The sequence below is a fragment of the Montipora capricornis genome, chromosome 10, assembly GCF_036669925.1.
Source record: "Montipora capricornis isolate CH-2021 chromosome 10, ASM3666992v2, whole genome shotgun sequence".
Taxonomy (NCBI): Eukaryota; Metazoa; Cnidaria; class Anthozoa; order Scleractinia; family Acroporidae; genus Montipora; species Montipora capricornis.
The window spans coordinates 536,067-561,735 of NC_090892.1; the positions used below are offsets into that span (position 1 = coordinate 536,067).

The window sequence follows — 25,669 nt, forward strand, 5'->3', positions numbered from 1 at the left end:
AACGTACCAGGTAATGTTAGCGAAAGTTTGGTTTAAATTTTCAATATTTGAACCAAAATTACAAGGAATGCGGGTCCCTTTTTTCCCAAAACAAGAACTTGAGTTTTGTCTATTGCTAACATTTCGGTGATTAATCAAGCGACTAAATTTATAAACGGCCTAATGGGAATTTGGGCTGGCAGTCTATAGCTAGTTTTACCAAGTTCTGCTTCTCACAATTTGTTTATCAGCCAAGACACCTTTATGATAAATTTTCGTTTGTTGATTTGGACCGAAAGCGTAAACAAATCGGTGTTTGGCCGAAATTTGCAGCGACAGTTCTAGCGAGTCGGCTTTATATTGAGGATCGTCAATAAACCAGTCTCCTTCCCTCTATCCACGCAAACCTAGCGGCAGCATTTCTAAAACTTGAGTGATATGTAACGACAAAGTTGTAAAGTTGCACAAAGCTCACGTTTTCCAAATTAAGCCGTGAATACACATTAAATCCAAATGAGCCCTTTAATTCACATGGCCGCAGCAAAACGATTTGTACAAAAAGTAATGGTAAGGCCATATCTTAGGACAAAACATTACATTTTTGTGTTCCCTACCATCGTAAGCCCCACAGGTGCACTGACTCTCAGCAGTAAAGTGAATGCATCGTCCCCAAACTTCAACAACCTCCCGTGTGTTTGTTCTGTGGTGCTGTTTTTAACAATGTTCCACAATGAGGGTGAACCTTTTTTAAAACACTTCGGCTTAATATCACCCCCGGTCCACCTATACAATAGTTGCCTCCACCGGGATTTAGGGAGGAGCATTTCCAAGTTCCTCCTTTGCTCCCAAACACCTGCGTGTCCGAGATGAACATCATCGGCAACTGTTTTAGCGAACGTACAGAAGCGAACCAATTCTGTCGTTTCGGACGTAGACAAACATCCGTTCATCTGCGTCGCATAAAACCACTCGTAGTGCATCACGATGATTGGAAGTCGTGCATGTATGTTACTAATCATCAAAGACTTCCTGGTAGCGGTGGATTACGTCATCATGATCAACATCAGGTAGATCTAATTACAAACGGGCAAACCGAGCCTTTTGCCAGTTCTCAACCGCTTGAAAAGAACGTTATGTTTTCCTGGACACCCATTCTTTTCCCACATGTAGCGTACACTGGCCACCTTTAGCTCGAGTCTGCACTAACTGTTCGGCGGTCATAACACCAACAAATAAGCAATTACGGTTTCCAAGTTCTTTGGTTAAAGTCTTGGTCGGATGTGACTTGCATAAATCAAACGGCATTGATTCTGTCTCACAAACAAGGTGATATAAAGCCAAGAAAAAGGCCAAGGAGAAGAAATACACATTGACGAATCGAGACCATCTGGACTCTATCATCACCTGCAATTAGTTGTTTAACTAAAGCGTCACTACTGAACTGATCATCAGCAAAAATTATCAGGCATACCTGTAACAAGAAAACCGAATGAAATCCGGCATACACAAACGAAAAAGTAATTTCAGTTAATACGTGAAAAGAACTGTGCTGTGCGTCAATGGATTAACCGATATAAACAACAAGGAGGATAAATATCAGGCGGAAAACGTACCGACGACAACTTTAGACTGATCTTAAATGCAAATGAGAAGTCGAATTTCCTGACAAAAAGGAAAAGTCCACTTTTAAGCTTTTTCAAGGAAACTGAATGTGGAAATTTTGCATAGGTATTTGAAAGGTTCGAAAAGCTGGTTTTATATTTTTACACATTAAAGCGCTCGTTTGTGAACCGGAACAAGAGAACACAAACCGTGGAATTTACAAGTGAACTGTAACTTAAAGGAGCCAGTGAAGAGCTCTTGCCGTATCCCTGGGGACTGGCTCAGAATGCAAGTACAAAGGACACGACACCATTTTATTCAAGTAACCTATCATAACTTTTTTCTTTGCCTCTAAAGGCTGGTTTAATACTCAAACGACGCAGACACATTAACTTGTCGTTAATTAGGGAATTTTGTTTTGTGTTTAAGCTTTCGTGGTCACTGAAACCAAGCCCTAAGAGAGCGGAAAATATGGCTTTAGCATCTCATTTGCCCCTGCGGTCATTTAATATCAACTTTTCAGAAATCAAGGAGAACGTAACACATTGCATCATTTTACGCATCAACAAGCTGGAGCCAATGTCAAGGAAAACAAATTGACTGCCGAAAATTCTAAAAGCACATGAAATGGACCAAAGGACCATTTTACAACCTTCTCTTCCATGCATTACGTGGTGTGGTTATATAAAACGACTGGAGTGTCGAGCAAATTTTTCGGTCTAAAAACCATGCCATGTGACCCCCCACATCCTTACCCCCTTTTTTGCTTTCCAACACAAATAAAACAAGCAGTTACACTGAATAATAGGGATTCTCAATCCATCAAGTATTGGCATAGGGAGGGAAGGAGGGGTGGGACTGAGCAAGGAACTCGAGAGTGCACATCATGAAAGATAGCACGAAGCATTCTAATAAGCCATTTCCGAGTTCATGTCTGCCCGCTCTTTAAAGCGAGTTTAATTGACAAAGTTTTTAGTAAGAAAAATAGTTTTCATTTATAGCTAAAGTAGAACTAATTACTATCACAAAAACTTCGCACTTAGACTCGCTTTGAACAGGAGGCAGATATAAACTCGGAAATGGCCTCTTGTAGTTCGCCTTATAGGACCGCCCTGTACAAATCACACTCAGTCCGTCAGGGCAAACGGGTTATTTACTGTAAGGAAAAAAACCTAAGCATACTTTATTCATCACATCGTCCAACAATCAAATGACTCGAAGCGCCTGTTAATTTATCTTGCTTTTCCCCACTAACGACGACTGGACAAATGAACAGAGTTTTTGACGAAAGCAAGCGACACGATGTATGCTACAGACACAGGTTCCACGCTTTCACTGTATATGGAAGACATATATTCAATCAGGCTTGTAACAACCGATTTGCGTAGAGGCTTGTGCCACTCAAACTGCGACGGACACTGATTAGGGTTAGGTAATCAATATGAATAACGTACAAAAGACAAGCGATCACTGACAGGAAACGTCTTCTATGCATTTTTAGAGTTTTAATGCGTTTATTACATTAAACGACGGAAGAAAATGCGATGATTAAGAATTATTGGCTGTACATTTAAGATAAAATCTGTAAATCGTCCAAACATGTGTGGTAGGCTCTGCTTGTACAAATATTTATTCTTATTTTTATTCGATTCTTGCTCGTTTTCTGGCGATGGCGTCTTCGACAGCTTTAAGTTCACGGAGTAGTTCTTCTCTCCTGGAGGAAGTGTTTGCGGTATTTGCTTTCCCGGATGTAGCAGTGTCAACTTGTGAATCTGCAGACCTTTATCGTTTTTTGTTGGCGTTTGCGCAGGGACTGATGACGAAACCACGTCCCTTGCAAGGTTTGAAGCCTCAAGGACTGGGGATGAATCACGTGTACGTTTCTTTGCAACCACTTGTTTTTCACTGCTACTGCTGGCTTCTGTTCTTTCCTGTGGGGGATGATGGGAAGGTGGCTTTGTCTCTTCTCTGTCAGGCCTTGATACAGACTATAAAATAATTATGCACGATCTCAGGTTTGTCTCAAGACATAACAAAACCAAACCGCACTGCTTGAAAAAAATATTTACTTTATTATCGTTGTCGTTCTTCACACACGTCGTATAACAACCAAAAATTTCTGGTTCTGAAATCTAGACGAAAGGAACTTTGAAGACGTCTGCTCAAAGCAGTCACAGAAAGAAGACGGCCTGCCTACCTGCCAATACATTCAGCCGCTCTTTTGGTGGGAGCCAAGGTATGTAGCTTGGTAACTTTGCTAAGTTAGAACTTATGCATAATAAAATATTTACATACCTTATTCAAAGTAAGTTTTATATCTTTATGACCGGTGTATCTGATGTTCCCGCTTGATAATGGTATATTGCGCTTGACTTGGTCAGTCTCAGCCCTGCCCGGCGAGTTCTGACCAGGTTTCGATCTTCTTCTTCTTCTTCCTCTGATTCACTCTCCGAGTCACTGCTTGCACTTTCAGTATCGCTTGATGACACTCCAGAACGCGGCGCAGTCCACCACGCTCTCGTGTAGGACGAGGAGAACTTGGTCGGGCCAACGCATGTTCCATACTATCAGCACTTGAAGAACGTTCCCGACTGAAAGCAAAGATTAAAAAAAAAAGACATCATTGAAAGTCTTAATAAAAATCAATTTCAGGATTGCCGGAAATTTTGTTCGGGGAAAGATATACCCAAGAAAGTCTGGTAAAAAAAGTTCAACTACACTCAATTATCATCTATATAAATGCAAATCGAAGGAAGATGCTATGTTTCTCCAAGATATAAGCTTACGAGAAAATACAACATTGAACTTGTTTCCCTTTTTTTTTTCTAAATCATAGATTTTTAGCAGAAATTTCGCTCTTTTGGTGCAATGCACTGATGTAGAAAAAAGGTAACAAAGTTTCTTTACGCAGGAAGATATGTATCTTTTTTATTTTGCAATTCAGTCCTTTTGTATGTTTCTGATGTGGCTTGGTGGTGTTGTTAGTCCGTTTTTGACAAAGGGGCGGCAACCGTAAGCGAGCTGTAGCCCTTTCAACTTGTATCCACACAATCACATTTCATTAGAGATGATTACTTTAAAACTCTGGGAGATACTACTTTCCTCGCATGCGAAATGTTCACTTTCGGTTTATGTCTGCGTCTCAAAAACGTGGCTCCTCTTGGTGTGAACGCCGTAACGAAAGTATTACAGTGTAATTAGTGGAAGGAAATGTTATAAAAAAAAAAATTTGGCACGCATTGCGTACGTGTGATAGTGCAGTAACAGCGCTTTATTCCATATTGTCAACTGAGCTGCGTTTTGTCTTCCAGCAGATTCAAGTTGTCTTTGCTCTAATAGTTTTAAAACAACTATTCACCGAGCCGCGAAGCGCGAGGTAAACATCCAACGCTAGCCACCGATAACATTGGTTTCGAGGCTGACATGTTGGTCATTTTCAAGTTCCCTTACAACTTCTTATTTAAAACAAGTTTAAGCGTGCACTCTGAGAGTCTGACAGCTTTCTAATACAAAAGTTCACTGAAGTTAATTCCTTTCCGGCGGGGTTAGTATCTGGATGGGAGACCTAAAAAATATACCACTTCATGCCAGAAACATAGGACCGAAAATTCTATAGTTTAACTCTCAAAAATGCGAACTAAGCACGGTAGGGATTTTGTTAGACTGCTTTATGCAAAACAATATTGGTGCAAAAGTAAATAAATATCGATACACAGTTTTAGGAAGAGCAGGAGGAAGTTTTCAGGAAGTGCCAATCGAGAATAAAATATTTTGCCATTAGCAACAAAAACAACATAAATTTTGAACGGCGAATCAAAAAGTTATCATGAGCGAAAAAACAATTTAAAAGATTTTTGCTATGTTCAATTTTTCTATTGTACTTTTGGCTGCACAAGTAAATCGCAGAATCGAAAGTGACATCAAATTCAGCGAGCGCCGTGATCAAGTTACTTGCGTGTTTACTTACGAAACAAAGGATACAACTGTGTCAAAATGACGACAAGACACCGGGTTTATGTTTTTCTTTTTTTTCTTTCAAGTATTACAAAGTTTGACAAGAAATATGCGAATTCAACACAAAGATCACAATCGCTTAACTCTTAAGGGTGACATTTGTTTCTGCAAAATCAAAAATTTACTCTCCAAGACGAGGTTATTTATCACCAGGTAATTCTATCGTTTTGGAAATAGCTGCTGCTTTATTATTCATCAGCGTCACAAATTCTTGCCGATTTTGGGGCTCATTTTGTTGAAACTCAGCACGCTTCCCACAGACCTCTTTATTTTCGTGATTTATGCACGCGGTGCGGGCCTATTGGCACCACGGACACTCCTTACACAACCCGGTGACATATTGTGTAGTGCAATTACAGTGAACTACCACAAAAAGGAAAGATTTCAAGAATTTTTTTACAAAAACGCCTCAAAGAGCAACACAAAGAACCCTTCATAACAGGATAGTTTCAAAAGTTAGATAGCCGTTATGTATAGTACGGTGCTACTGCTGCCGTCCTTGAAGGTGGCAAATAACACAAGATTGACAGGCAAAACTCAAGTCTTGGTTTGTACTGGGTAAGCGGGGTAGTGTTAATCGGTCTTTGGATAACTGGGCCCGGTTGTTCGAAAGCCGATTAACTTAATCCAGGATTAGCGTAAACTTTTGTTTCATGCTTTCAACTTTTTGGTGAAAGTTTCTTTTGTTTACTTGTTTTTCAAGATTGACTTCTCTAATGTAAAGTTCTGCTGAATATCAGCGTTGCACAGCATTTGGGAATAGAGAAATAAAACTCCTTGCTTAATTTTAAACCTGGGATTAGCGTTAATCGGCTTTTGAACAACTCAGTGGGCCCTGGTCAATAATTTCAGATTTTAGCGACTTACGTTCTTCCTTCGTCGAGGCGCCGACGATCACCATTCTGCGAAAAGAACAAAAAAGAGCTATAACAAAAGTTCAAACAATGCAGGAACAAATAAAATAGATTTGATGAAGATTTTCGTTAAGTATTGCCCATTAATTTTTGAGGTTTACTGGTCGCATATCACCGACGAGAGCAAACGTACCCTAGCTCGTGCCGGTGAGCGTGATCTTCTGCGTCGATCCAGATTCTTCCTTGTCCGGGAATGATAATCTCGATCTCTACTCGACAAACAAAACAAACAAGAGACATCATAAATTATCACGGAGGATATTTTCAACAATGTTTTCATTTCAAACTAAACATGATTCCGCTACACCCTGTGAGGGAAAGCTTTTCTTAAGCGGACATTACATGTGTAAAGTAATCGAGAGATTTAGCCTCGCGTCCACGGCTATTTGTGCTTTCTCAAGAATAACAGAAACCGTTGCTTGATTTGAGTTCATTTCTTGGCCCATCGAGCAACGTCTCAAAAGACGAAGACACGTTACAATTTGAGAATCTTCACGCTTTTGCAACAAACAGTAGCCTCCTTTTGCCGTTTCACCTAAAGGCTACGCTAAATCTCTCCGATGTCCAGAGATTTCTTCTCTTAAATTTACAGCACCTAAAATCGTTCATATAACGCGGATACTTCTCATAGGCCAACATCTTTTAACGCCGTACATAAACATAAGAAAGATTTTACTGTATAAGGCAAAAGCGAGGAAGGTCAACAGAAGAAAACTAAAGGGAGCAATTTTATTATGTCCAGTAGTTCCATTAAAATTGGCTACTTGTGATGGGAGGCAGTCAAGTACAATTTGGGTACCAATCCGTGAGGCAGATGACAGGAATCAACGTTTGCGAAGCGCACTTTTGCAAAAAAGATCTAACAATTCATATTCTCTTGTGCAGGTGGAGGGCCCAATCCTTTCGTTCAACTCGTTAGATCGTGTGTGCAAAAGAACGAATGTTGTCCCACTTATGGGGTTCCTACTCTAATATCACAACAAAATGCTTAATCATCAAACCATAAGGCCAGGTCATGTACAAGAACATTCCTCAATACAAGTTGTGGTAAATATTGGAGGGGATCGTAAAGTTGCATTTTTCTCCCCTATTTGCATGGGAAATCTCACGTTCTTCTCATACAATCCGGAATTAATTGTGCGAATGATGATATTTTTAAAGTTCTCGAAAATTGAACGTGGTCTTTGAAGTTGAGAACTTTCAAAACACCACGAGTACCTCAGAATCCCGTACTGCACGAGAAGACTACGATACTTATATTTATAACGCAGCCAACAATACGTTGTCGACCGATTCTCGAGGAAAGATTTTGTCAACAAACTGCATGAAGTTTGTTTTAAGGCTTTTACCTTTTGTCTTAGATTAATCTCACCACAATCGAGTCATTATGTTCAGTGTAACAGGATTGTGAAAATTCAAAGAAAGCGATAGAGTCGGTAAAGGCGATGACCTACGCCACGGCTGCACTGTTTATAAGGGAATTTTAGCCAACGCCATTGTTAACTTTTTGTGCCATTCACATATGAGTTTCCTCACAGAAACCATCATGCTATTTACAAATCGACTTCAAAAGATAAAACCTTGTTAACTTGGTTAAATCACCAATTTTAAGCCTTTTGCCTTTGATAGAGCGGTTTTCAGTTGAGTGTCGAAAGTAATTAGCGAATTACTTTAGTTTTGCATTACTTCACTCAGTGATTGGTTCAAAGTTCTCGCACCACTTTTTCAACCAATCAGAAGTGACACCAAAACCAATCGTGGCTCGCGCGTGCACAATCTTCCGCGCCCTGTGTCGGCTACGTGCAATTAGTTAGGGCCGATTTACACGGTACGATTTTTGTCGCATGCGACAATGGCTCACGACAGGCCCACGACATGAGTTACGATTGTTGTGTACGTCAGGAAAATGTCGTAGCATTTTAAGGGCCGATTTACACGGTACGACTTTGTCGCATGCGTCAACGGCTTACGACAGGCCCACGACATGATTTACGATTGTTGTGTACTTCAGAAAAAATGTCGTAGCATTTTAAAACATGTTTTAAATGTCGTAGGCCTGTCGTGAGCTTGTCGCATGCGACAAAATCGTATCGTGTAAATCGGCCCTAAATGTTTTACATGTTAAAACGCTACGACAATCGTAAGTCATGTCTTAGGCCTGTCGTGAGCTTGTCGCATGCGACAAAAAATCGCACCGTGTAAATCGGCCCTTAGAGTTTTAATTGGTTTACCAGATTGTCTCCGTCCTTTTTGATTGGCCAAAGTAATAACTTTGGTTTTGGTTTTAGACACTCGATTGAAACTCACTCCAACGAGCCAGTATTAGCCATCAAACACTGATAAATTCTTGGGTGGGTGTTTGAATTTTCAAACCATCGTTGCTCAGAGATTATCGGGTATATCGCGTTAAAATTTTCAGAGATAGCTCATTACGCAATGCACTTTCAATATTTAGTACTTTATTCTCGGCTAACTGATTAGAAAAAGACAGCCTTAACTGAGCTAGTGAGGCGAAAAATGTAAATGTTAAGGTTAGATTTCCCTACTGAGAAGGGGTTTGGCCAGTTACACACCTGTTGTGATCATCTGTAAGCCTTGATCCTTCCAGGCGCCTATTCCATGAAGCAGCTTGCCGCATTGGCCGCCCTTTCTCGATTCTTTCTCTTCTTCCATACTCAAAGCGATTTTTTCTATCCTTAACATCCTTGACATTGCGAGTCAATGTGGATTCCTTTGGCGGGGTTCGAGGCCCTTTGTCAGGAGTGGGTTTTGGTTTAACAGGGCTTTTAGGAACCGGATCAGGCGATTTGGATTTGGATTTAGATTTCGATATTGATGGATTGGATTCTGATTCAGATCCGGATTCTGAATCAGACGAATCGTGTGACGCTTGTTTTTCGTTTTTCTCCTCCCATCCCACACCAGGTTTCACCTCCACTGCGGCACTTTTACTGCTTGATGAGCTTGAATGCTCACTCGCTGAAGAAACCGAACCAGATCTGGAACGTGTTTTTGATCGAGATCTAGAGTGCGACCGCGACGGAGACCTGGAAGGCGTATGCGAAGCAGAACGTGACCGAGAACGAGAAGCAGAATGTGATGTGGAGCGTGACTCGGATCCCGAATGTGAACGTGACCGTGAAGAGCGAGACGAATCTGACGAAGACGAGGATGAGCGGCTCCTTGAGCTGGCTGATGACACTGAATGTCGCTTGGGAGAAGTTGTTCTTTGCCATGGATCTATCCATTCGTCGTTCGGTAACCTTGAACTTGAGATACCCAATACTTTTGTTTTCAATTTGTCCTTTTCTTCAGCTCCACCGCCAATTAATTCTACTTTCTTGTCAGTTTCCTTAGTTCGTTTTACATCAGTGCTCTCCCCTTTTTCCGGTACTTTAATCTTTCTTCTATCATCTGGCTCAGTCTTTCTCTGTTCCAGATTCGTTTCTTGACGCTGCTGTTGTTGTTGTTGTTGTTGTTGTTGTTCTTGTTCTTGTTGCTGTTGTTTTACATCTGTATTCATTTGTTCTTCCTCCTTTGTGGCTTTCACTTCCGTAACTGCAGTCTCCTGTTTACTTTCCCCAGTTGCTTGGTTTTCTTCAGCAGCATTCTGTTCCTTTTGCTTTTTAACCTTTTCCCCTGGTTTTCCGTCCGTGGCTGTTTCTTTAGCTGCTGCAGTTTTTTTGCTCCGTTCTTTGTCTCGCTCTCTCGTTGTGTCCTTGGTTCTTGTCTTGACTTTTTCACTGTCTCCAGTCCTTCGCCTATTCCGCCGATCTCTGAGGATACAAAACATCAACAAATCAACGCCCTGTCTTTCAAATGTTTTTCATCAGCTTCTCCTGTTTATTACTGAGTCAGGATAACAACCAACTGACTGGATTAAAAACGCTTTAAAAGATACGTAATAAAGTAAAGTGACTTTCACAGAAATAATTATGTTTTCACGCTTCTATTTCCAGAAGTTCAAAACATCATCATGATACTACTCCGGTCCTACTGAAAATTGAATAGTTAGTTCATAAATAAATGTTTCTTCTATCTTCAGTACCATCTTTTGTGTTGGTTTGCTATGCCCTCGACTTAGTCTCGTACAAAACCACAATATGATTGGTTAAAAAAAAGAAAAACTTTCCGTTCATTTATTTACCGCTCCGGACAAAGCAACAACGAGAAATTCCCAAATTTTAGGTTTTGACGACAACGTGAACATATATCAATGAACCATTCACTTTCTATTTTTACTTAATAATAATAATAATAATAATAATAATAATAATAATAATAATAATAATATAATAATAATAATAATAATAATAATAATTTATTTTCACACGATATTGTTTAAAGCTGAATAGCTTGTGTGGTGTTGCACAAATGAAATCAAATCAAATTAATACGTGCAAACCGGACTTCCAGGAGAAAAACCTCTCGGAGCAGCGTAGAGAACCAACAAACTCACACATGACGCCGGATCTGGGAATCAAACCCGCGCCACATTGGTGTGAGGCGAATGCTCTCACCACTGCGCCATCCCTGCACGTGTAACCTTAGCTTGATGGTAAACGCTGAACTGTTTACTATTTGTTAATTATACCCAGGAGTTATTAATAATGATACACGAGTAGTTGTTGTTGTTATTGCTGCTGTTATGGGCTGTTGCATCTTTCCATAAGGTCTGAAATTTCATGAATTAAAAAGCTTTATCTTACCTTTCATGCAAGTTTTCTCCGGCTACAAGCTACTTTAATACACCTTTCTTCGGAAATACATGTAACTCCTATCGCACACGAAGTTTTATAGCCAAATTATTTGGCAGATTTTACGCTTTACCTAAGGTTACCTTTCAGGCGAGGAAGATGGTGATCGATTTCCTCTTCTTTTCCGCCTGTCCCGATCCTAGACCGAAACATGGGAGAAAGAAAGAACAAGAAGCTCTCATAAATAACGAAATGGTATAATGACAAAATTCCACGGTAATCTTGTTACAATTTATGGAAATGACTGTAACAAGTTATGTACTATCAAAGTTCAAAACGGTGCATGCCGTATGGGAACAAGAAGTCTATCAACCATAGCTTGAGGGACGCACATTAAAGGGACAGTAAGTCTTCTGGTTACGTAACCCGAGCCAGGTTTTCTTAAAAATTCTCCTGGCAGAAAATTCCGTGCAAAACATGACGACATCTGAAGATCACCCACCCAAACATAACACATTGGCTGTCAGTCGTTTCTTGTTTCCTATCCTACTTCTAATGTGACAGGTGCTTACAAACGAACGCACTGCTCTCTACTACAACGTACGTATGTCAATGCGTTATCAATGTCTTGACTGACCTTGTAGTGCATGGGCGAGGTTGGTCGTTTGTCCCTCCATCGCGAAACAATATCTCCTCCTCTGCGATACCTCGCATCATCCTCATCAACTATTAACTCCTTCTCCACCCTATTGCGCAACATCTCTCGTCGTCGAGTTAAGTTTTCTTTATCATTTTCATCCTCATTGTCCTCAGCTGTGATACCCAGCACCATACGTTTCTCCTCAAAATCCGCGTCTTCCTCTTTGCGCTTCTGCGCTGCTTTCTTTATCTGATAAACAGGAAATGACAACAGACTTTTGGGAGATGCAATGTGTAGCTTGGTATGATTAAATGAAATCTTTGCAGAGTCTAGAGAGTGGGGCATTAGTTGAAGAAGCATACCTTGGGGAAGGGGGTGGGGTCACCAGTCAGCTGCCCCGCCCTCTATGTTAACTACTGTAGAAGACAACTTCTACAATTAGTACATCAACCATTGCATTGCAAATAACCCTTTTACTGTAACAGTCGCAGCCTTAGGACAACAAGCACCCGTAGGTGCAAATTTCTACCTAATGCTTCGCCGTCCAAAACGAAGACATAAGTTATTGGAATGTAAAATGTCAAAGTCTCTTTTTTTAATGTAAAACACAGGAATGTACACTGCACTTCTTACTTCTTTAGCCAGTTTTAATCCTCTTTCCCAAGCTGTTTCTTTCTTGGCAGCAGCTGGAAGCTCGGGCACAATCTCATCCTGAAGCAAGGTCAAACAATTGGAATATATAATAATCACATGGTGTTAAAAAGAAACTATTTTCTGCATGAGTAAATGAAAAATGATCGAAGTTAAGGAGGGAACTTAAATAAATGAAAAGAAAACTGAAAATGAAGTCACTGAGTTAATTTGCAAATGTTTCACTTGGTTTCTTAAGGTGGTACTATGATCAAAATATCGCTCCAGTTTTTCCCTCAGATTTTGAAACTGTGTTTGCTTAACACCTGCCTTGCAATTTTATCCAAAGGCTGTTTACTTTGAGTCCAAGTTTTGGATTTCATGGTCCGCCATTACTCACGTTCAAAACTGACCGACTGGACCTCAGAGGGTTAGATCTAGGGAAAAGTGGCGTCATTCACTCACTACCTAAAGAGCAGTTTGTTATGTATGCAAAACACGAGTTTAAAAATCTGAAAGCCTGAAACTCCAGAGCTGTATGTTAATTCAGTCGCGTGCAAACGCGATAATAATGGCGGACCATTGAGTAGGAAAATTCCAGTTAAAATAAAAACGTGTCTGTTTGAAATTAAGGCTTAAAACTTGGGTCACTAACATAGTTTTGAAACCCAAAGAAAAAAAGATTAGATTTTTTGATCATACATGTAGTACCACTTTAACTGTGATAACCTTTTGCTAAGACAATCAAATAATAATGATAAAAAAATATATATTATTATTATTAGTACCATCACCTGCTGGGATTCAAAACTAGACTGTGTACAGCCCAACAGAAAATGTTTACATGCATTAAGTGGAAGATGCTTGCAACAAGCATTTGCAAATAACAACAACAGCAACAACAACAATCTTTATTTTCCTAGGTAGCTACATGTAGAGCTAATCTAGGCGGGCCTGTTAGTTGATGTGTAACGATCAAAATTATTATTATTATTATTATTTACTTAAATCTATGTAATCTATGTATACTTATACGCAGAAATATTTAACAATCACGGGCCAAAGGCGAGGATTTTATTCACCGATATCAACCGAGCCTGAGGTGAACAATTGTTTTAGTATAATTACATTGGTGATTGTTTGATTACCGGTATTTGTCACTTCAAGAAAATGGCTTGTGGCCATTTTGAAAAAAAAAACGCCTATGAAATTATACTAATTCTATACATACACACACATACAAAGGAGGGATGAGTCTACAATAAATAAAGAATAACAGTACTTATCATTAAGGCCTGGATAAAGAAATCTGCAAGACATTCCGCAAATGTTTTTATCGGCGTACAAAATAGCAGTATAATCAGAGAAAAGATAAAGTTGCGCTTATCTGAGCAGCTGCAAATATCATTAATACATAATAAAAGTAACAATGGGCCTAATACAGATCCTTGTGGGACACCGCAAGGTGTTACAGCTTTTTCAGAGATATACGGACCAATTTGTGTGCTTTGTGTTTAGCCTTGCAGATAGGATAAGAATCATTTAAATATAATATGCCACGAAATCCATAATGATTTAGTTTGTCAAGTAAGAAAGATTGCATGATCTACCGTGCCGTGTCGAATTCCTTTTTAAGTCTATAAAGACACCACAAGAAAAAAGGCATTTGTTGTTGAGAGAGATCATCATTGAAACGGGTTGTTGAAAACCGAGAGTAATCGCAGATTTTAGTTTTATGAATCTTTGTAGGTTTATCCTTAACTGCGTTTAAAATGCAAGTTCATCATTTTTCAAGCCTTTGTTAGTATTGATAATAATTTGAGCAAACAATCTTTCTGTGTAGAGATGCTTTGGTATTTCCATCTTAAGCCAAAGTCTTGGTAATTAACGCCATGCACTGCATTTCTCTCCTCATAAAGACACCAGAGTCTTGAACCATAACTTGAAAGTTACAATCATTATCCTTCAAACCAGAGTTGCATTAAACCATGTCAACCTTGTTGACAAACAAAATCTACAAGTCATACATACAATATAAGTGGCAGATCTGTGTCACATGTACAAACTCTCGGCTTTGCCTTGAGTTTGTAAACGTGATACAGATCTGACGAGAATACTGTATATGACTTATTAAACACTAGCATGTAAGTGTTAATGTACACCAGCTATTTTTAAAGATTCAAGACGTTTTAACATTCGATATGTAAGTAGGTATGATGGTGATAGTGTGCAAAGTGTCTTTACGTTACAACTGTGAAAAAATCTGTGAATACCCACCACCTGCTCCTCGTGGTCTTGATATGATGTCATCACAGGACCTTGAACAATAGCCTCAGCTGGGACTGGAGGAATAACTGGTGGTTTTGGAAATGGACTGGGATACTGACCAGGGATGGGAAGCATCTGATAGGCACCTGTCAGTCACACACAAACATAAAAATCATTATCATCTGTCTGGCTTTAACTAACCTTTTGCAAATGACAGTGTTCTTATCTACAGTACTTTCTTTCGTCATCTACATGTAGTTGTTTCTCAGCTGGTCATTACAGGTTGAAGACTTGTAGAAATTTTTCACTAATTTCTGGAACAGAGTGATGCGCTCATAATTGTACACCCTGTATGTCCTTTCCTACAGATATTTAGCTTTTGTAATTGAACACCCTCAGAGAATTGAAAAGAGTTCAAAAGTAAATTGCAAATGGCCAGTTGCAGTGTGCATGTAAGTACAGGTGAGATCTTTCACTGCTCAGAGTATCAATGTTAGTCAATTTATGTAATGGCGGACCACGAAATCCAAAACTTACACTCCAAAGTGCATTGGATAAAAATCAAAGCTCAAAATTTTGCCAGTCAAGTTTTAAGCAATCACACTTTCAAAATCTGAAGAAAAAAAAGAAGTGCTTTTTTTTATCATAGTAGCAATTAAAGGAAACAACGTCAAATTCTTTAACACTTGTAAACGTATGTGTTATCTTTGCTTTTCGGTGCTTAACTAGCAAAACAAAAATCAATTTTGTTCACTTCAATGGTGACTCAGCAGCAGGCTTGGATAAATTCTTCTGGCCGAATTACGAGCAGAATAAGTGATTTTTGAGGCGACCATTCTGCCAGAAGAATAAAGGGTTTTTGAGCAGAATTGGGCAGTAATGATATGCATAACAGTTGCAAAAAAAATTAAAGCTAAGTAGAAAACAAATGGAAAATCTTTTGCGTGATTTGATTATTTGACCTAAACTAAGATGAATTACAATTTTGCTACGCATGACGAATACTTAATTAGATGTCAGGGGTTATTAACTACCAACAAGCAGGCTCGCAAGCATAACAAACCACTTCTAAAGAATGAACATTTGAATGTTTTAGAAAGAACGTGTAGCCATTTGCATATGATGCCGGGAAGGTGGCAATGTTATGTGTAAGCAAATGTTGTGTGATATCTTCATCGGCAACAGAAAACTCGTGGTATCATACCAATACTAATAATAAATAACAAACAAAAGCTTCTGCATTTATAACTCCTTTCAGAAACACTTATCAAGGGAACTACATTGTATAAGGGTGACCCGAAAACACTGACCCCCAGTCCGTGGACTCCCCTACAGAACTGATCCACAGACTGCCTTACGGACCGGTCTACGGACTACCCCTACGGACCCCCTCTACGGACCATCCCAAAACAACACAGAAATAAAAATAAATAAAGTAAAATAAATAACAACTGAAAATTTGTTTATACACTTTGTCTGGATAGACCACTCGCGTCGGCGAAATCTCAGCCGTTACGCTCTGCAAATCAGACTAAGGCTCAGGTATTGCCTTTTCCTTCGCTGTTGACCGAAGTTCTTCGAAAAAGACCGATAGTGTTGTAGTGTTTGTAGGTACATCCGGGATCTCTCCAGCGCGGGAACCCGGTGACCGTGTGGGCATAGGATGAGTGAGTGTGTAGGAACAGTGTGAACTAGGAGAGTGTTTCGATTATTGTTTCGATTAGGTTCTTTGTGATCTACATGTATAAGGACATTACAAGTGTAATATCTAAGTTCCTTCCTCCATTTATTTCGGAACAGAGAGATCGTGAAGTCAGGGGCTGTTTGTTTGTTTGTTACTTATTCGTTTAAGTTGGTTGAAGTTTTTGCAGCTATTCAGCTGATGTGGACCTGCTATACCCACCCACCCATATACTCACAGAGGACAACCACAACACCAGGAACTTTATCCCCTACCCTTCTCGAATAGTGTGTGGGTTCTTTAACATCCCACAGGGAACTAATGAACTTGGAAGATATTTGTGAGACGGGGCCTACAAGTTCATAAACCTGCGGGAGAATGATTTGAACAAAATGGCGGATGGAAAATAGAACTTATTTATTGTTGGTCTTTGTAGAAGCATTCCGGTCCACAGCGAAGGAAGAGGCAATATGTGATTAATAGACTTTGCGCCAGAGCCTGAGCCTTAGTCTGTTAAATTTGCGAAGCGTAACAGTTGAGATTTCGCCGACACGAGTGACACGAGTGGTTTATCCCGACAACCGGTAAGTAAAATCTTTAGTTTTTATTTATTTTCATTTCTATGTTGTTTCAGAGTGGTCCGTAGAGGGTGTCCGTAGGGGTAGTCCGTGGACCGGTCCGTAAGGCAGTCCGTGGACCCGGCCCGTATGGGGGTCTATGGACCGGGGGACAGTGTTTTCGGGTCACCCCATTGTAGAATGTCACCTGTGAGATTGAAAGCGATGAGAGCGAATGTCTGAAAATGTGAAATGCACATAAATGCAAAGATTTAATAAGGCCGCTTTGAAATTTGCTTGTTTCATTCCTGTTTGATATCATTATTTTTCAAAGAGAATGCACATCACCAGGAAAAGACGAACAATAACAATAATTGTGTTCCTGCAATTTGGATAACAACCATTGCGCTGAAAACAAGTCGATCACGCTTTTGTCACGTAATTCGCCGTGGAATACTTGTATTTAATTTTTCCTTTCTTTTGGCTTTGTTAAGATGGAATGGATACAGAAGAGGTCAAAACAACAAGTTTCCCATCAAATTGCCCTACAGAATCTGCCTCTGTGGGACTCCAGGGCACATCAAACTTGATTCATGCTTATTTTATTTTTTCTCAGTGAAGGCGACCTGAGTAGAATTCAGAACCAACCTTAATTTAAGCGGATTAGTCGCATGAGGGTATTTCTCACGCGGAAAAAATCATCCAGCGACATCATATCCAGATAATTGGAAATATACATGAAGGCAGCAGATTTTTGAGTGTCTCGCGTGACTTAGCTTAAGCACGCGCATTTTTGAGACACAGACGATAACAGACCAATTTGGCTAACTCAATGTTGTACCCAATTCAAATCCTCTGGGAATAAAACGTTTTGTTCGAAGAATTTCCATATCATTTAAATGTGAATGCTTCATTGTCATGCAAATTCAACAAACAAAGAATCTTAACCCCGAGAGATTTGAATTGGGTACAACATTGAGTTAGCCGAATTGGTCTACTGGAAGTGAGTTGTTTTCCCTTGTAACTTGTCTTCACACAACCACATTTACATTGCTAAGTATCTTTTATCCACTAGAAATGATTAGTATAAAATCTGGGAGACGCCAATGTCCTAACTGGGTAAAAAAACGTAAAAAAAAAAGTAAACTAGCAGCAATTCTAGCTTCACATTTATGTGAAATTCACAACAATGAATTCCTCTACATTCGCGGCGACAGTCCTACAAACAATTTGCATGGAAAAAGCCATTCTCATCACTACAGTGTACCTTGATATACATTTCTTTGACTGGGATTTTTGGGTAGCAAAAGGGTTTTGTCTGATATTTATTCTGATTGCTATCATGCGACTAGTCTTCGTGCAACCGTAATAAAAAATCAACATCATTGTGACGTTTGTTTACATGTGATACGTATAACTCCCGAGATTCGACCGTGCATTGCCCTGAAAAATTCCGTCTTGTTGCGAGTTTTGTATATCACCTTCTTTCTGAAATGTTGCCGCAAAGAAGTTCTTGCAGTCAGGATTTTTTGACAGAAAGAAGTTCTTGCGGTGTCAACTTCTAACCGCAAAGAAGATCTTGCGGCTGGTAGGATTGTGGCACAAGAAGCCGCAAGAAGTTGCCGGCTTGCGGACGCAAAAAGAAGTTCTTGCGCGTGCATTATTTTGGGCTGTACTGTTGTATTGTGTCCCCCACGTTGTTCTCAAAGAGTAATGAACTGAAGTGAAATTCAAACACCTGTGATACCTTTATCATTAAGGCCTGGATGAAGAAATCTGCAAGACATTCCCCAAGTGCATCCTCCTAACAAAACAAATACTTTCCAACATCATCTTGGCTCAAAATGGTGTCCTATGTATTGATTAGTTTAACATTATTTTGATTTTTGTCTGGTTACCTGGAAACAATGTATCTGCTACTGTACCATGCATTTTCCTTTTTGTATCATTAACAGTGCTTCCTCTTTTGACACTTTCAAAAAAAAACTTACGAGGAAAATTCAAAACCTTTTTCAATTGCCAAAGAATGCTTAACGTGTACTCACCAAATGTGAAATATCTGCAGACTTTTTTCCTCAAAGACAACCCACCTAAAGAAGAACACAGTGAAATTCCCTCAAGCCAGATTTATCTAGGAGCAACATAGACTTATCCGTAAACAAATTCTTGTTCACCAGGTACTATTATAATTCCATTCTTACATACCAGAGGTCTCCCCTTCTTCAATAACTTCTCCTTCCTCAGGGCCATCAGCCTAACAAGAAAAAGAAATTGAAATAAGCTCAGGAGCTACCAATAACAATGTTTTACCATGTCAGTTGAAAAACCCAAGAATCCTGAATCATAGTATGTTTACCTCAACAGTTGGTATATGATGCTTCTCTTGAGTTTTTGTGTCTCTAGTAGCCTGAAAAAAGGTACATATTAAATTGAGAGATACATGATAACACGCAGTAAATAAATATTGTTATCATTAGTATTATTAAGATTATGAGCAGTATTCATAGAAAATTTAATTTAAAATGGGGAGCTTTCATCTGGCAAAAAAACCTTTAGTTTTCGTTTCCTTTCTTGAGTTAGTCGGCTCTCCTTTGTCCGCAGAGCTACAACTTAACTCAACTTTCTTAACTATTAAATGAAGTATCTCGCATTACTGAAGTGCATTTGACAGTTGCTTAGCCTGTGTTTCCATAGAGTTCCAAGCTAGAAAACTAAGCATGTGAAAACAAGAGACTGTCATCAGATTGAGATCAACAAACAACAAAAGAATCTTTGGGGCACCTATTTTGGTGTCCCTTACAGAGGAAAAATCTCGATTCCTTTTGGCAAGACCACACAATCACCCAATCTGAACAAAATTAGGATGCGTTCTCCTTCAATCGAATCCAATTACTATTACCATTTTAATAATAATTATTATTAAGACTACAGCTACAATTGAAGGTGAATTAGAAGAGAAATATAGGGCTGCTTAGACTTTATCAGGACATTTAATTGCTGCAAAGCCTTAGAGAAGCAGCAACACTATTCTTGACAGACCGCGTGGGGCCTGGGCGCTTTATAATCTGTGAGCTCTGTCGATTCTAATTTTTTTCCGTGGCGATGATTTTGAGTAGCTGCAGTACGGTGGATCAGCGGCAGTAGTTTCCGAATTGTGCATGCTCAGTGCACATGGTTGCCCACTGATTTATCGTAGGCGAGTTACATAATTATAGTTTTTTCAACAGTGTTATCATGAAATTTTATCGATCGCTGGAAGTAGTCATCAAGGTCACAAACGTTTCAGTGAAATTTCCAGGGGAAGGCAATGCTGCTTTATGAGTTTTTCAGCGCTATGTGTGCACAGTCGTTTCCTGTGCAGCACTGGGATACTGCTACAGTTGACCAAATTTTAATCGAAGGAGACAGGATGTAGTTGAATGCACTTGAAAGTCAAGCTCGCTCGACAGTTCAATCGCCCGCCACTGAGGTCACAGAACAAAATCAATCGCCCGTTGAGGTAACAAATTCGCCTTCTGAGGCAAACAATTCAAGACAATCACCCATTGTCATACACTATTTTTATATTGTTACAGTTCTGTTTTAAAAATGTCTCTTCTGTTTATGAATGTTCACAACCTTACCCTTTAAAAGAGAACATTGACCTCACTGTGATTACATTTTCAACTTGTATTTTAAAATGAAAGGGTGTCTGGTATCTTCATATTTAAAGGAGAACACTCACTTCAGTATGATTACATTTGTTCACATTGTGTTTCGAAAAATTTTTTGTCTATTGGGAGAACATTTGATACCACGTTTTCTTTCTGTTATTTAACAATTATTCCTTGAGCCCAAATGGGCTCTGAGTCAATAGCCCATGAGGCCGAAGGCCGAACGGGCTATTGACTCAGAGGCCATGAGGAAGTTGTTGATATGCTAATGAATGACGCGCATCTAAAACAAAGGATTTCGGAGCTGTTTGACATGTAGTGCAGAGAGAGTGCGTATTATACACGGGTAAATATGGTACTCGAGCAGTGAACTAAACAAAAACTCCAATTCGCTTTTTGAAGGTTTTTGAAGGCGGGGCCATTGAAGACTAGCATGTATGTCAGCAATTTTGTGATCTTCCTCTGCATACCAAGCAAATGGTTGTGTACTGGATTTGCCTTTGCATTACTGAGTTAACTGGATAATTTCACCTTAAGGCATCAATTCTTGGACAAATGAATGTAGTGATCCAAGATTTCAAATCTTGTGACCACAAGGATTACAAACCAACCAGGGTTGAATGGGGTAATTCACAGTTTGAACTCAGGCTCTGAAAAATTGTGCAAGACTTTTTCCTTTTTTTCCCTGATACTAAATGGTGCATTCCTAATAATTACTTTTACCTTGTTATCTTCATCAGAAAGAATCTCTCCTTCTTCTCCCTCTTCCTGTTCATCATCTTCTAATTCACCTTCTTCTTTATCATCATCGTCACTTTTCATTCCATTTCTATCTTGTTGAGCTGCAGCAATTTCTCCTTCATCCTCTTCATAATCAAGTTCTCCTTCTTCCTCTTCTTCAAATACCTCTGCTTTGTCATTGAGTTTTGTAGTCAAGTGAATGCTTGCAGTGGAAGTTGTCCATTCAGACTTACTGCTGTTGCTGTCCAGTGATACTCCCTGGACCCTTTCAGCTGGTACATTTTCTCTTGCACAACTTGATGAAACACTTTTGCTGGTGTCATCACTTTTAACTAGGACATCACTCAATTGGGGGTCCATTGGCCCTGTAAAAATTACAAAATTACAACACCTTCACAATAATTAAATTACTATTATCTTAATAATATTGATCTATAACATTATAGTAATACACTGTAACACTGTATTTAGCCGAGCACAAGTGCTCTACTAATTAGGGAGACTACAGAACAAATCAAATCAAATGTTGGTTTTTGAGTAAAGGAGAAAACAGAAGTACCCAGGGTAAACCCTCTTGGGGCAGAGAACCAACAAACTCAACCCACATATGGACTCAAATACAGGAATTGATCCCAGGCTATATTGGTGGAAGGCGAGTGCTTTCACCACTGCACCATCGATAATAATGTCATTGTTATATACATGTATATATGTATGTGCATCTTCAGCATGCACTCATGTTGGTTCCGCTGTTATTATGCAGAATTTAGCATCTCATAGCCAGGAAACTGTAACCTTTATGGCAGTGCATTTTCTGGAGCATAAAATATGTTACCATCAATTAATACAGTTCCAAATGAAATGATTTTGTATTCGTTATTGAGGTTTAAAAAGTGTACTTTGAAACATTTGTATATTATCCATTCATCAGGTGTGTGAATAAAGACTTGCGTTCTCATAATGCTGTCTTTCTTTGTTTAGCTGCGATGGTTGAAAGGAAAGTCTGGATATTAATATAACAAAGCACTCAACCTCTGGTCCCTAAGGAAATTAGTAAGTTGTGTTTTCCCTTTTGACTTTGTCTCAGGAAACACCAGGACTCTCTGGAAAACAGGACCATGCATTAACTGTATAATATAGACTAAATCATTAGCTTTTCATATGGTTTGGTCAGAGTGTGCAATGATCTCAAACATGATCACAGGGCTTGAAATTGTGACTCACTGGTCGCCAATTCGACCAAAAATTGCTGGTGACTATATTTTGAGAACTGGTCACCAGCTGGCAAATCACGTTTTGCCTGGTAACCCAGGATAAACAGTAGACAACTTCTGTATTTGAATCTTTATATGATGAAATAATTCGGAACTCGCAGCTAGAACACCACTTACCTTTCTTTTCCCACTAAAATAATGAAAAGAACACGACTCATCTTTCTTTTCCCACTAAAATAATGTCTAAATACTACAAGAAATTAGTTTCACACACTGTTAATTAATAGCACAAAATGTACTTTGATACTTCAATCATCACGTTTACTAGGTGCCATAATGAATAAATGATATACGAAATGAATCATGACTTCATGGGATCATGGGCGCACTTAAACACCGTGTGCTTCTTGCTGGTTACGTGAGTTTTTGCAGCCGGAAGACGAAGATTTGGCCAGAAGGTTAATTGAAAATTCAAATCCATCGTCAGTTGTTAATGCTGAAAACATAGATTACCGAAGGACCTCCTCAGAATTAGCTTGGTATTGATAATATAATAATTACTGAGAATGAACCTGGACATTGCATAATGACTTTGAAATTTGTATGGAACCTTCAAAAAGCCCTGGTGTCCCTTCTGTTAGAAAGCAGACACCTGCAAAATTGACTACACAAGGTGATTAATAAATGGAGATAAATATCGGTGGAAAAGTACTTTAAGAAAACAAGTTCCTCTGATTCTAGAGGCTACTGAAACCATACAAGGCGCTCCATTTATTTTATTCGGGTTGGAGACTCCTACGAGCATTGCAGTTGTGTGGGGGCCTAGGCCAAGCAATTTTAGCGTTGCGTTTACTCGCAATAAAGGTAAGTTGCTTATGCAAGCTGTAGGAGAATAAAGAAACTACGTTTTGAAGAGGTGAAAAGCAAGATGATAAAGGACTCAAGTTTGCCTTGCTATGGAAAACACGGACTTAAAACGTTTTGTTCAAATAACCGTAAGGTACACCATCACCAAATTAAAGACAAAAGCCAAAAACAAGAGAGGTGGCTTTAAAGGTCTTTCTTGTGCTGTTTTTTTCTTGCTATTTAACAATTATGACTTTCCTTGTATGTAAAGTAACATTTAAAATCATGTTTTTACGTAAGTCATATATTAAATAAGTTGGCAACCAAAATTTATGATGCGGCAACCAAATTTTTCCCATTTGTTGCCAGCTGGCACCCAAGCAAAAAAGTTAATTTCAAGCCCTAGATCAGCGGCCACAATTAAGGTATTATCTGGTACTATTACTGTATTTGCATGTGTGCACTGGCTGCACATAATTCATTTAAGTGCAAATAAACTTTGCGCAAAAAAGGGGTGCAACCTGCACATGGTATAACTAACATCCTAATGTATAAATAAACATGGCCTATACATAAGTAAATGTGGTGCTGTAATTCTGTTATGTCTGCTCCTAGGTTGAAATCTTTTAAAACTCAATTATTTAATTATCTATGTAACTAACCAGAGTTACATGTAACTGAATAGAGTGTAATGTGTAGTGCTAGATTTTCCATCCCATATGAACCATGTGAGCGTTAGGGTTAGGGTTAGGAATGGGCCCACACAAGGACAGAGAAAAATTCTGACCAGGGTGGGAATTGAACCCACGACCTTCGGGTTAGATCTTCGCCGCTCTACCGACTGAGCTACAAGGTCAGACGGGAACAGGCCGTGGGAACTGAAGATGTTAAAGTCACGGCAATGAACATGTACAAAAACAAGGAAAGGTTACGTTTATACAAACGTTGGCCGTGTAGCACTTATAACTATAAAAAACTGTGATAAAACATATCTAAACATGGTAAAAAATACTTATCAGGTCAAACTTGTTTGGAAATTACAATCTATAGATACTAAAAGCTCCCTAAAGGAGCCTGTATGGGAAAAGAAAGAAACAACAAAAATTAAACAAAACGTTTGGCATGTATGGAGTCCGTCTGGGTATTCAAATTAGGCTTGAGACTTTTAATGAAGAGCATTTAGCAGACTAAGCAAACAAATTTGCCCTGGCACTTTCTTAAGACCTTCAATAGGTTCTCTTTCAAAAGATTTTTCCTACCGTGAACTTCCAAAACATGTCGGCCAATTGTTGAATTTTTATATTCAGCAATGCGTTGGTGAAGGTGTCAAACTTTATACCCAACTTACCTGCATCACACGGATCATATTTAAAATAACAAACAACACATTGCTGATTCACAACTGATAGCTTGATTTCATTGGGTTTAAGATCTTGACCCAATTTTGTGCTCACAAAAACCAGCTGTACTGTAAAACCAATCTAATGACTTAGATCGCATAATAATAATAATTATTTCCGTAATTTGCCCGGGGCAAATTTGATTGCTTAGCCTCATCTAAACACTCGGGGGAGTTGGGAGGATTCTCAACAGTTAAGCAAAACCTCTACTGCATCTCAGGTTTGCATAACTGTCTTGAATTTTCCCAACTCCCCTGAGTGTTCAGATTAGGCTATGTAAACACAGAAAAAGCCCTAGAGCTACTGCTTAAATAGTACAGTGGTAAAAATTAAACATTAGACAAAGTTTCTTCCATAATAGTAAAAACGTGTTTAAATTATATCAAGAGCACTGCAAAATTTAGAAAGAAACCATATTTCCCTATTAAGAAATTTGATTGGTTTTCCTAACGTGTGATACGCTAATAAAGCATACATAAACAATGACATGCGTAATCATGAATCCTATAATTATTACAGGATTACGACAACATTGCTCGCATATAATCAAAAAATCCAACACACTGCAAGCAAAGGGTCAAATAATTACACTTCACTTAGTAAAACAAGCAAAAGCTGTGCCTGACAATCAATCACATTGATCGATAATTGCACAAGAAGATGTTTTGGGGTTCACGATCTTTAGGAACTTACCAAATAGGGTCCACGCAGAACAAACGGAACAAAATGACTCCTCCTAAAACCAAGACATATTTAGAAATATCCCAATCTATTAAATAATACGGGATAACAAAATAGAACAGAAGCAATCATTAGCCTTTTTCAGATACAGT

General features: G+C 39.0%; 1 protein-coding gene across 1 annotated transcript; it reads right to left on the reverse strand.

The window, feature by feature from the left end:
- Nucleotides 1–3,069: 3,069 nt before the first annotated feature.
- Nucleotides 3,070–25,669, reverse strand: LOC138021353 (zinc finger CCCH domain-containing protein 18-like). The gene is given in 18 exon segments (XM_068868216.1): nt 3,070–3,365; nt 3,368–3,569; nt 3,877–3,968; nt 3,971–4,078; nt 4,081–4,172; nt 6,463–6,497; nt 6,643–6,718; nt 9,083–10,285; nt 11,350–11,405; nt 11,844–12,095; nt 12,480–12,557; nt 14,754–14,890; nt 18,730–18,786; nt 19,028–19,072; nt 19,188–19,236; nt 19,339–19,389; nt 21,359–21,741; nt 25,530–25,669. Coding segments are annotated over 17 exon segments (3,054 nt in total). The 5' UTR covers nt 21,737–21,741; nt 25,530–25,669; the 3' UTR covers nt 3,070–3,222.